Source organism: Lineus longissimus, chromosome 7 (assembly GCF_910592395.1).
Source record: "Lineus longissimus chromosome 7, tnLinLong1.2, whole genome shotgun sequence".
Lineage (NCBI taxonomy): Eukaryota > Metazoa > Nemertea > Pilidiophora > Heteronemertea > Lineidae > Lineus > Lineus longissimus.
The window spans coordinates 7,600,913-7,616,891 of record NC_088314.1 but is presented as its reverse complement, the minus strand read 5'-3'; the positions used below and the strand labels follow the sequence as shown (position 1 = coordinate 7,616,891).

Sequence of the window (15,979 nt, the reverse complement as noted above, 5' to 3'; positions counted from 1 at the left end):
CTGATATATTGTACAGTCAATCAGATGCAGCAATCTAATTTAAAGTTCGCCATTGATTGGAATTCGTTTATGTTGCCATCGTTGTTCATTGCATCAATAATTCTCCGAAAAGAAGCCATGATTAAATCGACAAATAATAGTCTGGTTTGATTAGTGACCAATTGGCAAAATCAGCATCGTTGATGAAATCGACATCGTGCCATGTCATGTGGACATTTGAAATGAAGGAAAATGATGGACAGACTGCTGCAAATACACAACAACATACTCTAGTTTCAATGATCTAAGACTCGTTCAATTATTACTACGATATCGAAACAAAGGTAAAGCAGGCACAAAGCAACAAACTCCTGAATGTAATAATCACACTCACGAAAATAAAGGTTAAAATGGTTGCAATTATAGATTTGTCTTTATTTTATCTCAAATGATGACAATTTTCTGTCCTAAAATAACCTTAATCTTTATGTCATCCGCACTGTTTGAAAATATTTTATTGGTCGAGATGAGAATACAAAGAAAAAACCTCTCGGGTGGTGTAGGTGCAGAGGTAGCTTATATAATGATATGATCTTATTATAGTACAGTAGAACCTCTCTATTAACGACACCCTCAGGACTGACAAGTGCTCTCCTTAATAGAGAGGTGTCCTAATTAGAGAGGTCAAATTGAATGGTAACAAACAATTTGGATGAAAACTAGTGTCCTTAATAGATAGGTTGTCCTTGATAGAGAGGTGTCCACTAAGGGAGGTACCACTTGACATGCGTAAGAAACAGTCAACGACTTTCTGATACATCACAAACACAATGCTGAGGGAATAGATAGGACATAAATGCATTGACGCTTTTCACAGCCAGTCCGGGACCTTTATCAACCCTTATGACACCAACTGCTGTGCTGTTTTTCGCCATTACCTGTCACCATGGTAACCTCATAAGCAAGCTTTCGGAGAAAACGTCATCGAAGGTAAGCAGTGACATTTTTTGAAATCATCACCTGGCACAGATAATGACCAAACGTCAAATATCTAATTTTGGTTCCTGGACCAAAATTTTGATTCAAGAATTCGCCTCAAATGATAATTTTCGTTTCGTGAATTATTCAACATTCTCTATGTTTTTGAAGGAAGTTCTAAAAATATCATACAGGACCATAACTATGACTGATGTTCTAACCCAAATGTTAGAGCTGAAATAGGGTTAGGCTGGGAAATGCCATTTTTACTCTGCAATCAAAATGTTAAAGTAACACTCCTTCAAGAGGCTGGCTGAACCCAATAAAGGTTGGGAAAAACAAAATGGCGGCATGATTTAAGGAGAGACGAAACTGTTTTACTCTTCAAATGATTTCTGAATCTCTATGTCAGACAAGATTTACAAATTTACAATCTGCTTTTAAAATGTACCACTTTCCTCTGAAAAGGTTCCACGTTGACAACTTAAGATTCATTGAGATGATTCAGCGGCTGGCTTAATTCGAAAAAACTTGCCACTAAAATCTGCACGGCATGAAGTGCATGTTTTGTGACACCAAGCCATCAATTACACGATAGATCATAAGTGGTGTCATCCACCGCAAAAATCGATCAAAATCTGTCACAACATATCTTCACTATATATTGACGGGTTTTTTTGTTGGGGAGAGCATTGAACTCGAGAGATGGGCTACAGACCATTGGAATATATACAGATGCTCTTGTCAATGGACTGGCAATATAAACTGATGCATTCAGAGTAAATTGACCCAGCTTAAATCTGTCACTACAAATATTTCCCCATTGACATTTTTATAGGGAATTGCGTGGCAACTAAATAAATGAGATTGTATGACAGATATGGACCAATTGCGTCAATACTCTAGATTCACCAAGCTAAGATCACTTCTTTAATTACTATATAATCAAAAGAGAGGCCTACTGAAACACAACGTCAAGGCCATTGAAATTTGTGTAAGGGGGCTCCAAAACACTCCGGAAAGGGAAATACACAATGCCGTAGTGCAGTTTTTATCACATGCATGCAAATTTCCGGAAACTTGGTATTTAAACTTTTTATATACATGTATATACATGTATCTGTCGACACAATGTCATTCTGGAAATCTCTATTCAATGTGTATTGTTCGTCAATGTGAAATTTTCAAATACAATTTTCAAATTTTTGAAAAAACGAAGGAATTAGTTATTTGGCTATGTGGTTCTTTTTTGTCTGCACAGTGTCATACCCTGAACATACGTGCCCAGGCTGCAGACTGGGTAGACGCCAGTTGGATTTTAATAGCCAATAATCCAATATTTATATCAATCCTACTATCAAAGCAGCTACATTCACCCATCGGGGAATCTGCAATAAATTTCCCGTTAATAAAAATCGATACCGAATGAAAACCACCACATAATAAGAATGGAACAACAACAACAACAACTGGGAACTTCTAGCTGCTTCGAAACCTTTTTAATTTCAATTTTTAATTAAATTCATGGTGACTGACATTTCAATTCATTACTTTAGAAGATGCAATTTGAGTGTTCATTCAGGGACAACACCTGTTAATCAATCAATCATTGCACAATAAGCTAGAATGGCACATTTTCGATTAACCCTTTCGCAGCGGGTGACATGCATAGCACATCATGTACCTGGTCCCATATCGTGCTCTGAATGCATCCGTTTATATTGTGATGTGCATAGCACGTCATGGCCTTATATGAGTCCGCCATGACATTTCTGAGTCCAGCAAAATTCCATATTGGACGACCTTAAACATCCACTATTTGCTATATTATGCAACAAAATGTCTTGGCAAAGAAATCAATCCAAAGGAAAATAATGAAACAATTTGTTTTTAATGAAATATACAAAATGTAAACAGCATTGAAATTTATGATACAAAATACCATCCAAGATCATTTGTAAACTTCATTTTGATTGGATTAAAACCTTTTAGGATCCGTTACGACATTTTTTTGGATCCGTTATTGCTTTTTTGGATCCGATACGATGTGATGACTTGAAATCACATGATGTGAATCGAGTTACGCTATTGGCCAAGAACATTTGGTAGCATAATATTCTAAAATATCATTTCATTAGCACGACTTGGTCACACCCTCTCTAAACACACCAACGCACTTGGGGATAATTATAGACAACCACCTGTCATCCACCAACCTCACAGTGAAATTAAATAGACAACACTTCAAAATTCAAGCTAATCAACACTAGAAAATTGCAGCCATCTATATTTTCCGAACGACGGATTGTTCTCTTTAGAACCTTCATGTAAAATTTGCATATATGTTTCGAGAACAAATTCAAGTGTTGCTGCTAATTAATTTAGCTGGCAAACGTTTGTAAATCGTGGCAAGTGTGTGCAAATTGCTTTAACTCCTCTTTGGATCAATGTTTCTATTTGGACAGAAGTTAGACACAGGTTTGAAGTATTGATGCCCGGCACTTTGTAAAACTAGCCAGCAAGCACTTGCTTGGTTTGGCAGTAATTCTTCAAAATATCACGAAAAAGATATTCCCTCTCAATCAACTAGACTTTGATGTTTTCACCTGAAATCTTGATTCTGTACTCAGACTGACATTGTCTTCCATGTCATCAAGAAAAATTTCAAAAAATGTTGATATTTTGAGAACATGTCCAAGTTGTCATTTCGTGATATTTGGAAGAATACTTGGTTAATTAGCATTGATATTGATATTTCGCTTTAGCATCAATCAGATTATGTATCTATCATTACGTTCCAAAATGTTCAGCATCTTAGCGTCGCTCATGTTTGCCCTGAAAATCCATCCAAAAATGACCCAAAATGATATGTTGTTGTAATTGAACCGCTTCATGGTTTTTCAAAAATTTGGTAAATTTTGCAAAATTCTACCATCAAACTCAAAAAGGGGCCTTGGATCCAGGGCCCACATGACCATCCATGAGCATGAATGTATAGGACTGAAAAGCCTGTAAGACCTGGGTACAAGGTATTTTTAAAGTGGTCTGCATCCGCAAACTGTGCGTGATATAATGCTGAAAATGCAGGATATTGATGATAGATACATAATCTGATAGATGTTAAAGCGAAATTTTTATATCAATGCTGGTTTGGCAGTTATTCTCCAAATATCACGAAAATGATATTCCCTCTCAATCAACTAGACTTTGATGTTTTCACCCTAAATCTTGGTTCAGTACTCAGACTGACATTGTCTTCCATGTCATTAAGTAAATTTTTTTTTTAAAAATTGATATTTTGAGAACATGTCCAAGTTGTCATTTCGTGATATTTGGAAGAATACTTGGTTATTAGCATTGATATTGATATTTCGCTTTAGCATCAATCAGATTATGTATCTATCATTACGTTCCAAAATGTTCAGCATCTTAGCGTCGCTCATGTTTGCCCTGAAAATCCATCCAAAAATGACCCAAAATGATATGTTGTTATAATTGATATCTAGACATGTCAGAACCAATAAAACACTACCTGAACAGGACCCAATCCCCAGAATGACTGTATTAGTCACCTCAAGACCACGAATCCGACCTTTTGGCTCCTGCCCTTAGAAGACTTCCATCGCATAAAGGTGGACAATGTCAGAAAATGTGACTGAGCCACATCCTTTGTGACATAAGGTCGCTAGGTGGGGGAATTTGTGTCATTCCACTCGGCGTCACAAGCAATGTGGCTCTGATGCTTTTACCAATGCCATCCACAATTGCATCGTGCAATTAGTTATCTATAGTCCCCCTTTAACTGACCAGAATAGAAGTACAACCTGCAGAAGATGATCAACTTGCTATCTCATGCCCCATAAACCTTTGAACATATCTCTCTGCCCACTACTCACAGAGGTTGAGCCTCTTGGTATGGGTCATGAAAACAAGCAAAAGGTAATGGATTTAGACAGAATACTATCAATATTTGCGCTGGAGGTTTGGATAGCATCCACCTTCAAACAGAGAGATGGTAAAACGAGGAAAGTATGTAAACGCTGCAAGGTGTTTACTATTTAACACTAAAATTGTGAACTGGTGAGGGTGTGGTGTTGCTTGGTTCTCCACCAAGTATTAAAACTGACTGCAAAGCATTAAAGGACTACCGGAGTTATTATGCAAGTATCAATTCGTTTCTTGTACCCCCCTCCTCAAGGGTAGTTAAGCTATCACCACTAATCTTTGCCGATGCTTGAGTAGTATTTATTTTTCCTTTAGTGAAAATTTGGCGAAGCTGGAAAGAATAAGGATGCTAATGTGTCGATGTCTTGTCGAACATACAGCCTTACCCAGTAAAATTAGTTTGATTACTTTATATGACGGTGATAACTGATATATTGTTGATGGTGATGTCTTGACGAAAGAAAAAGTAGCATTGGTGAAAAAAGGGTGATGCTTGAGCCTTAAGATGTCGTTATAGGGTGATAAGGTGTCGTACCCTTGAGGAGGGGGGGTACAAGACACGAATTGATACTTGCATTGGTGGCGAGAGTTATCAGCAGCATTACTATACAGAAACAACAGCAGACTAATCAGCTTTAGACTCTAGTACATGTATTGTCATTCCCTTCACCTAAAGAGCAATAGAACATCATTATCAATGCAGAAATTACATGAAAGAGAAACATCTCCTGTGGAAAATTCAATGGTTGTTTTCGTTCAAACCATGCCGCAATGAATCTCTATAACTGGCAAACTGTCATCTAAACGGAGACAAATTCTATTCATTGCGTATTCAAAAACAGATAAGGCTATTCATCTCTGACAGTTTAGTTAATTGGGATCTTTACAAATTGCCTTAAGTGCTAAGCAAACGAGTGATTTTTGTTGCCGCGACATATGATCATGATTGCATGTGACCAAAATCTTTCATTTGCGGTGACCATTGCTGCTACCTGTAACAAGAATAGATGATTGCTGAGACTTGCAATCAGCATCAAACTCAGCTAATAACGGTTAACCTGCAGATGAGCAATCTTTCATTGCTCATTGCAGTGATAACTGTTGCAGGTTACAGGGACACGAATCACTAGTTTGCGGGCTCTTTAAGATTCCAATTAGACTTGTCAAAAGATGCATTCAATAGATAGCAAAGTACTCCTCTTCAAGTATCAATATATTGTCACTGGTTTGTATCATCCATTTTGTCATTTTTATTGTCCCCATGTGTAATGGTACAGTTAATAAATCAATATCATTTAGTCATTAATTATAGTGACAATGGACAGCATTGATGCAGGAAGTAAAAAGCATTGAACAAATGCATCTATTGGACTTGACTGGACCAGCAATTTTGGTCCAGACTGAGTTTTGAGTTCGAAAAATGTTCTGTTAACCGAGCCCTTTGTCCAGCTCACTTCATAACTCTTTGGATAATAAACAATCGCCAATATGAGAGACCTGCAAAGGGAAAATATCGTAAAATGCGAACTTACCGGGATTCCCGCCCAAAACGGACATTCGTAGTATTGCAGCGACAGCGTCAGTGTGCGCATGTAGAATCCAAGCGCAGTTATCGTTATTCCAAGGAATGTCTGCATCGTCACCAATAGTACGTTAATCCGGCAGCAGCGTAATTCCATATTTTCCTTGTGCTGTTGAAGCGTCGATTGGCGTCGCGTGTAACGCCGGTTCGGCCGGTGGCTGCAATTGATATCATACGCTAATAAACTATGTGGCACTGTGGCGGCCAAGCCGTTGCGTAATGTGCGCATGGCCTGGTATTGCGCAGCCTGGCTGCTACGCGAACCTTGATTTCTAGTTCCCATGACGGCTACAGAGGGTGCTGAATGAGCCCGATTGGGCGGGTCACAATCATGCTCGTTGATAATACTTGAAGATTCTGAGAATGACATCGTGAATTGTTAGTACATGTATAACTAGCCCAACAACAATCAACAATACTACATCTAACTACATGTCTAAATGACTGAAAATAAGCCATTTAAGTCATTATTTCAAACGTTCATCGTAATTCCACGAGCGCCGCTTCCTAACGGGCTGTCTCGGGCCCAGAATCGCTCCAAATCGTAACATCCTCACGTCTATGTGTAAAACATATTGAAAGTCCTATCAGAGAATTGATCGTGGATGCAACAGTAGAGCATGTGCTTCTACGAGTTCCTGTGGAGGAGTGATTCATATATCAACGAGAAGCAAACTCACGACACGTGCTGACATCTGTTTGTTGACGTTGGAACCGATATTTCCAATGCGTTCCGGGGTACGTGGTCAAGTCTGTCTAATCGGTTGAAAACAAGTAGTTTTCTTTACTGATTTTTAACCAGAATGTATTAAATCATGTAGCTAGGCCTACTCCGTCAGTATTTTTGGGATTTATCAAAACGTTATCAATGTTATTGTGCTTTAGGCCCAACTTAACTTAAATTTTCCAGACAGCACAATGTAAGCATATGTACAACTAATCCAACATTACCCCAATATTTTGTCGTTAATCCCCATTTTTTATTTGGACCACTTGAATTGCTTGGAAGAGGCACAGTTATATCTTGGGTCACAGTATGTCCAACTGCACAGGGTCGTTTTCTGATTTATGACTATGCGGTGAGCAGTCTGCGTCACACACTCTTAAGATGAATTGTCTGGGGTAGGGCCATATCTAGGGGGAAGGGGGGCTACTCTCCTTCTCAAGTCTATTGCAGATTTGGAACGACAAGTGGTGTTTTGCCCCTCCCCCTTGCTAGTTCCACAAAAGGTCTCATCCAAAACCATCTCCCCCAAAATATCAGGCTATCCCTCAGAGACTTCGTGACCTTAGAGCCTTGTGTGTCAAGATGATCCAAAACATTGGTGTGCATCCCAAATGGTGCATCATTGGATAAAACACTTTGGGGAACTTCTTCTTCTTCTTCTTCTTAGTGTTTGACTTGGCTGTTAATGCTGTAGAAGTTTCATTTAAGGTGAATTTAACCGGTATCTAAAAGAACTATTAGGTCACCAGGGGTGGATACAGGGTTGAAATGACAGGAGGCACAGGGCGGAGCATAGGGATTATGGTCAATTTTAAAGATCTATTCTAAATGTCAATCTTTCTATATACAGCCTTTTTCAAAGTTCAAAATTAGGGAAGTTCCCCCTTCAGATCTATAGTGTAAACTAAAGCTCCCACAAGCATTTACAGGTACAAGAGATAGAAAACACCAAGTCTCTCCCGGATGATAACAAGACTTGACTGATCGGGGTGTTAACTGATGGTTCGGCATTCCAAGAATGATGACCACGCACAAACTGTTTACACTAGCTGTGGAACAAGGTAATATAGCCTAAGGAGCAACAGGGACCTCGGAATGAAGAGAAACCAAAATAATTTACCATATATCATGTAACCCTTAATCGTGTATCTCCATCTTGACCCTCATTGTATGGGGTAATGGAGGCAATACCATCAGGTGTATCTCTTGAATACTTTACAAGTTCTGACTAAAAAGTCCACATATGTAACTGATGATGCTGATGGCTAATTGAGTGTTAAGGACAAGAAAAAAGGGGTATGGTCTTCTTCCGGATTCCAGGACAGTTTCTTAAACGCTGGGATTTTTGGAACAGACACCCATATTTTAGCGAGATTCAAGAAAGTTTGGGAATAGGGCAAAAACTTGGATTACAATTTGTCCAAATTGCGGATTTCATATGGGACCTTTTTTATAACAGGACATCGTGACAGGTGTACTGCCTTTCCCCGTCAAATGACTGTAGGCCAACATGATGATGTTAATGATGATAATTTTAAAAAAATATATGTTAGTGCAGCGAGTTCCTGACAAAGGATATAAAGGATGATGAGTTTCTTGCATGTCCTAATTTGTGACAAAGTTAGCCTACCTGCCGGCCATCTTGATATCTATTGACAGATCACGTTCCGAGAAAAGGCCCTGAAGGTTAACGAGGGATCACTGCTTGGTTCCTTTCAAGTCGAGGCATGATGCCCAGCATAGTCCCAATACCACATCCTACTGATGCTGAATGCACTCAAGATGAACATTCATTGATGCCGTGCGGCCAATCACTTGTTGCTCGTAGATCAAATCCGGCTTGCAGTTTGAATCTGCCAGTAATTTCTTTCAAGAAAGCCCAGTATACCTGGTTTACCTTTTTTAACAGGGTAATTTTCAACATAAATGTGTTCCATCTGACTGGACGATATTTTCAAATCTGCCAATAATTTCTCCGAAGAATGCTCAATACCTGGAAAGCTTGTATGAACTGTTCGATGCTAATACACAAGTTTGAATGATTTGACGGTAAACTGCAATAGTAGAATCAGGCCTTTAAGTTAGATGGACAAAGTACAATGTACCAAAATTGGGGTTCGTGCCCACGATCTGTTGACCTCCATCAGGAGATAGCCATGATGGTGCTTTGTCAGAAGAGTGCCCAAAATAATTCATGATTTTATTCGAATGAATTTCTGTTTTCTCATTTGATTTACTGTTCCCTACTGGAGCATTCAAGACAAACCAGAAGTAATCGACAGGTCCTTCAGAGTGAAGACTTTTTACACGGTTGTATTGCGTTATCTTCAAGAGTAGTCAAGAGAAACAAGAACAAGCTGATAGTTCCTTGACAATATTAAATGAGCGTTAGGTTTTTATCTCTTCAATAAGAAGTAAGCAAATTCGTAATTTCACAAAACCACGAAATAAAATTAACCCCATAGTTTTAGGTTTGCAGAAATTTCTTTCAAAAAGGTTAGTCACAAGTATTATCACTGACTGTCAGTCAATTTTGAATAATCAGTGATAAACTTGTCAGTGGAAAAACATGCAATTTCCAATGATACATACATGTAGAGCTACCACTGAAGTGATAATCAATCATCTGTACGTTCAGTCAAAGCTATTAAGACAGAGAAAAAGGGTGAGCCATCATTAGGTGACTCCTTAAAGGGTTAAACACTGAAGGGTTAATCATCAGTAGTCTGTACTGCCATTCAAAGCTTAGACGTCAGTGAAGATCTAGTTCCTGCATGGGTTCAGTCAGAGAGTCGAGTTCACTTTGTTCCCATAATTCACCTTTTATCATCACAGATATGCGAGCGAGTAGTCTAGTTTTACACGAATGTGTACCAGGTGAGTATACAAAAAGTATCGAAAATTGGAGGGGGTTCATAGCATGTCTGGAGAAGAAAAACCATGTCATTATCGACATAGGTGAATGCTAAAGCAATTGAATTCCGTACTCTGACTGGGTTTTTTTGCATCCCTAATTGGCTGCAGAGAAATTCTTTAAAGGCTGGGATGCAGAGTCGTGAAATTCATCTCAACATCTCTAGAAAGAATACAATACTTACATTAGTTTCGGTTTCATTCCATCCATGCTTTGGTCAAATACCACATGACCTGCAAAATCAACAATAAATAACACAACATTTTAACAATTGAAGCTTTTCTTAGATGCAGAATGTCGCACACGATCAGCAAGATCCATAATAGCACACCAAAGGAATATCCAAATTACGCAAAATTTCTTCAAAGACAACCCGTCAGAAACGAGTAGATTGAAAGTTATTGAACCCAACATGTCCTCTAAGGTGTTCATTGATAAACAAAATGACTTCCTTTGACTTTTTTTTTCCCAATTGATTAATGAGTCCATCAAGTTAATTAGCAGATTCCGGTAGAAAGTGTGCACGCTACAAAAAGAAATTTGTGTATTATTACATCTAGGAGAGTCCAATTATGACCCCGGGAGCTGCTTTCCTCAGAATTAGACTTTTGACTAATTAGTCCATCAAGGTAATGAGCATACAGTGACGATAACACTGACAATGACGGTACTGCGTCCCTAAATGTGCGCATTGTCTTCCTTTGGTTCAGGTCTAAACCATCAGATGGAGTTTGTGTCATTAACATTGTTTCAAAGAGACGAGGGCAAGCTGGAGGGGCAAGTTGGAGGGCCTGCCTTGAAATTAAACACAATGATTCTCGGTAGTTGAAAAGTGATATTCCAGGGTATGTGGAAGTAAAGAACCAATGTCACATGGTTTCAATGATATTTCAGATTTTCAGACATTCTATCTTGAGCAAAATCGCCAGTGGGCTGCCAGTGAAAGGCCAGTCAACAACACACTTACACATCGATGCTCTGTAGACCGGCCTGTCCGGGGCCGGAACCTGGAGCTGGGTTGCCATTGCTGGTACCTGAAGCAGAGGACTCCCTGGGTCCCTCATCAGTGAACGTATCGACTCTCAAGCTCGAATGGAAGTTGCTGCTACTCAGTCTTGGACTAGGAAGTTTGGAAGGAAGACGAATTATACCAGAGGTTTCCTTCTACATTTCTTTACAAATGCTAAGTTTCCTCCCAATTAAATACAAAATTCCTGGCTTCCTCCAACATTACATTAAGAAATACCCAATTTTTTTGATATTTTTGATTTATATTGTCTTGTTGATGCTCAGCTCAGAACATTTTGTCTTAAGCTATCAAATCTCAAAGTTCTCAGACATATAATGACCAGTAAATCAACCAATCAAAAACAGCATAACATTTGGCATTTTACGTCCTTTACAACAGCAACATTTATCTCGAATCCACGAGAGTTAGCAGTTTGCGGTTTTCCAAAATATATAGAAGAAGTCAAATACCACAAAATTCAAAGTTTCTCCGACTTCAAAGGGTTCATATATCAAGATATTCTATTGAAGCTTGGCGAAACCCTGCAGAGGCAATATTCATTCAAACCAAGCTAAAGGTCATGTTATTTAATCAAGAGATGGAAACCAAAGCGTTTGCAAAAATTATATTAGAAATCCTGAATGACTCATTGAAAGAAACTACTATTGAATTCAAGGGATCTTCTCATTAAAATGAAAAGTTAAAGTAATCTATTTATCAGTTTTAAAAATCTTATTGACTGTTGCTGTTAAGGTTTCAAACAAAATTAAAGCACATTGTAAACCAATTCTGTAAATTCCACAAAAAAGCTTGATTCATGGAAATTAAAATCGCGAAAAAATATGATTTGATTAGAAAAACTGAAAGAATTTTCATAATCCGCCGAAATGAAAATCATGAATGTTCAATTTCTTTGTCAACGTATTGTTATGAAGTGAACCCATGCTCAGCAGACTTGTTTTGTATTCCTTTAAAAGTTACAGAACTTCGAATAATGGATCGATTAATCCATGGCGTTTTCACCTTTAAAATCGTTGTAAGAGACTCACGGAAAGGACACTCAAGTGAGAAAATTGATAAAAGTCAAGTGCTGTCCTCGAAAATGTTTGACTTTATGAGCCCTGTTGGGAGCCTGTATCAAAACATCTGAATGTGATTCACCGAGTTAATCCTTGAAGAATTCGCCTTCAGATTTCTATTGAAACTCCCGTTAATTCACCACCCACCTGTAAGAGGATTTTGAATGGAAAACATGGAAGCAAATTTATCTCACCATGTTGAACAAGAAATCATGTCACTTTTTATCTATGTGGATGAAGACTTGGTGCTGAAAGACCACATCCTCTAGTATTCACAGAATGTTGTTTCCAGGATGAACCTTATTGTGAAGACCATTTTTTATAGTTTTTCATACTTTTCCAACGGATGGTCTTGTCAACAGCAATCGATTTATTAAAGCCACACCATTTGATGCTTGAAACAAATTTCCTTCATTAGAGGAAGAAAAAATGAATAAAAGTTAAAACATACACACCATTTTGTGAACAGCAACATGTCACTTCTTGCCTTTTTCAACATGTTCAAATTCCATGGGCAATTTAAAATTATTTTTCTGACACTGGGGGAGGGGGATGGGCAAGGATTTTCCCTTGAATCTGCCCCTGCTTAGAACCAATGACACCAATGATCCCACTTGACTATCTATTTCCCTAGAAAAAAACATCTAGACCCTTAAAAAAACCCAGAAGGCAGCTATCTCAAAATAGTTACATTCAATGAAGAACCTAATCCTGATTAAATCTTATGATATCTGATCACGTATATTCTAAATAGCTCCTTTCATTAGCTTCCCCACGCACATAGTATGTACGTAGGATGTCATGAATAACATCTGACTCTCGATGAGTAAATAAAGACTCTTGGTCATGTTCTGACGTGATAACAACAGTCTGAGACGAAAACCAAGTTTCCCAATCAAAACATTTGGAACGTACGTACTGAAAATGCGTGTTGCTCTTATTTTTGTGATGATAAAACTTGGTGGGTGACGAAATTTCTTTCGTTTTTTTAACAAAACATACTTTGCAGCAATTTTTATTTTTACCCCTCTACTCTCTATCCCCAAATCACTTCATTTTCGTTAAAGCTAAAGAATATAATAGCCTATAGTTGCCTTTGTATCCTAAATCCCAAAATATCACTTGAAAATGATATCACGTCAAGATCACATGCTGCCCCTGTTGCACATCCTTAAGTTGCCTCTCTCATAAATACAAAACATCACACGGAAATCACTGCACTTCTGCGTAATTCGAAAGATCAAAAGTAGAAAATCAAAGTTCCTTCACTGTCTTTAAGATCCCCAAAACCCTTGGCTCCTACCCACCACTTAACTCACTATATTAGATCCACAAATAACTCAAATCAAAAGCCACTCCGAGATTCCAATGCAAATCCCTGATATGATACTAAAGATTCTATTCAAATATCATGTGCTGAACTACCTTAAATCCAAAATCACCTTACTCGGTGAGTGAATCTATAAAAATCATACTCCGCCCTTGTTGCACATTCCGTAATTTACTCCGTCACAAGCTTAAATCCCACAAAAAATAATGATGTCTCCTGTTGCTACTTAAAACACGTCCGTAATCACCCGCTCCTTAATATGTAGTAATCACATACACGCCGATCTTGAAACTATTTGCTCGAGATCAGTGACGTAATGTCATCATGCATTGCTCGAGGCCAGCTCTGATTAGCTTTAACACGCTCGTCTCATGGCGATTCCTGGAATATTGATGTTCGGCGAATGAAAGGACGCGATGTTTAATCATGAGGAGTAAGGATCGATTTTCCCAAGGTAGTGAGGCAGTGGTCAGATGCTGGTTCTTACTTTAAAGGGGGAGTAGTGCTAGCAAAAGGAAGGGGGCCCTAAAATGCTCAATGGAGGCAAAGGATCGATTCTCCCAAGGTAGTAAGACTGGTCTGCAATTGCTCTTTACTTCAAAGGGGAACAGTGATAGGGCACTGAGGGAAGGGGTCTAAAATGCTCACTGACGATGAAGGATCAATTCACCAATGGTTTTTATATCAAACGCTTACAGCAACAAACATAATGAAGGGATAATTCGCCTTGCCCTTTAAACACACATAGTGTAGGGCGATTCCTGATCATCGATTTCATGATGAGAAAGTGTGCTCTCTTCCATGGACTAATCACGGGTAATGAGAGATCATTGAATTGATACAACATGGGCATTATCTGATTGGTCAGGACACACTCATCGAAGATAGATGCATACAGGAATAACACCGAACGCCAGCTGAATCGGAAGCATGGCCAGTCATTCTCCTTAAGTGCACTCTCTTTATGAGAAAGCTCCCAGGGAAGTGATTATCATATTCCCAACAGCACCTGTCACATGAGTAGAAGACCTCAACCTGCATCAACAGAGTGCACTTTCAATTGTTGTTTTGATTAGATCAGTGGAGATAAATGTGTGTTTCTTAAAAAGTGGATTCTCAAATATGTACAGTGGGACCTTAAGGCTATCTATTATTAGTATTAAGGGCACCCCTGGGACTGACGAATGGTATCCTTAATCAAAAGGTGTCCTGATTACAGAGGTCAAATACAATGGAAATGACCAATTTGGGACACACTGCAGAGTTCCTAATAGAGAGGGTATCCTTATTAGAGAGGTGTCTGCTAAGGGAGGTTCCACTGTATCATACATGTAATTTCTATGCAACACCATCATGAAATATGGGTTTAAGGGCTTAAGCATCATCACAACTTAAGGGTTCAAATGAGAATATTCATCAATATTTCCCTGTTTTAGGTATATCTGAAGGTCATTACTTTTTAATAGGGAAAACACAGAGCAACATGTCAATCTATCTTTTAGCATTCCCAAACAAGGGAAAACACTCAAAATCGGATACACTCCGAAATGTAACACCAGCACTCTGATAACTCCCCAAGCACTTTCCCATTTGAAATTCCTCGGTTGCACCAAGCCATGGACTGATGAAACTCAAGCGGAGTTTCCTGCACTTTCCTCATTCATCAGATTAGTTTTACGCGAGTTGATCGGAGACGAAGCATAACGTACCATGAGCACTAGATCAATAGCCCCTTAATGGATCTCCTCGATGAGTATTTATGTTTAAATTAATGTGGATTTAACAAGTGAATATTGCTAAACTAGGCGGAAAATGATAAGAACAAGTTTATTGATGGACTTCAATCGAGACACTTCGATTAAAGTAACAGTAAGCTGCCTGATCATTTGAAGCTTGAATTATTAGATTAACCCTAAGGTCTGATTTGACTGTGGTGTTTTCCCACTGCAGTTACCAGTGTTTGAAAACTTTGCTTGGCCCAAGCAGGTTTTTGGTAATTTGATGTTGGCTGATGACGGCAGAATTGTTGAAGATGTTAAAAGGTGTGTAATACTGTAATTACTACACGTAACTTCTTTAGAAAGAAACTGTCTGTTTATATTGCAATTTGGTTTAGAAAATCAATAGGTTAATATCCTTCTTTGTAAAATATCTGATCAAAGAACGTTCAAAGTCGTGAGTTAATGAAAAGCCATTGGTAATCGATAGCCTATCTATAGATTATTGCACTGGTAACTAAGGGACTTTGATCTAATTGAAACTGCTAAACACTGGCCAACAATTAAAAAGCCGATGATTAATTACGATGTTGATGAAGTGGTCATGAACCTATTTCAAGCATTTTTAACAAGTCAACATCACTGCAGGTTACTGACTGCCGACCAGTGACTCCATGGATAATGTTAGAAAACTTAAAGGGGGCCTATAAACAACACC

General features: G+C 38.4%; 1 protein-coding gene across 2 annotated transcripts in view; it reads right to left on the bottom strand.

Annotated features, from left to right (window-relative positions):
- LOC135490634 (sarcospan-like) overlaps positions 1–13,728 on the bottom strand; it is a 37,801-nt gene extending 24,073 nt beyond the window's left edge. The window contains exons 1-4 of one of the 2 annotated variants that reach the window (XM_064775912.1): positions 13,639–13,728; positions 11,093–11,245; positions 10,310–10,358; positions 6,435–6,642 (exon numbers count right to left, since the gene is read on the bottom strand). In XM_064775912.1, coding sequence (XP_064631982.1) covers positions 6,435–6,642; positions 10,310–10,358; positions 11,093–11,189 — 354 coding nt within the window. In that variant the 5' untranslated portion in view covers positions 11,190–11,245; positions 13,639–13,728. Of the gene's footprint in view, positions 1–6,434; positions 7,169–10,309; positions 10,359–11,092; positions 11,246–13,638 lie in introns of those variants that run through there. The other variant, XM_064775911.1, reaches the window with a different exon arrangement.
- Between the last annotated feature and the right edge of the window lie 2,251 nt (positions 13,729–15,979).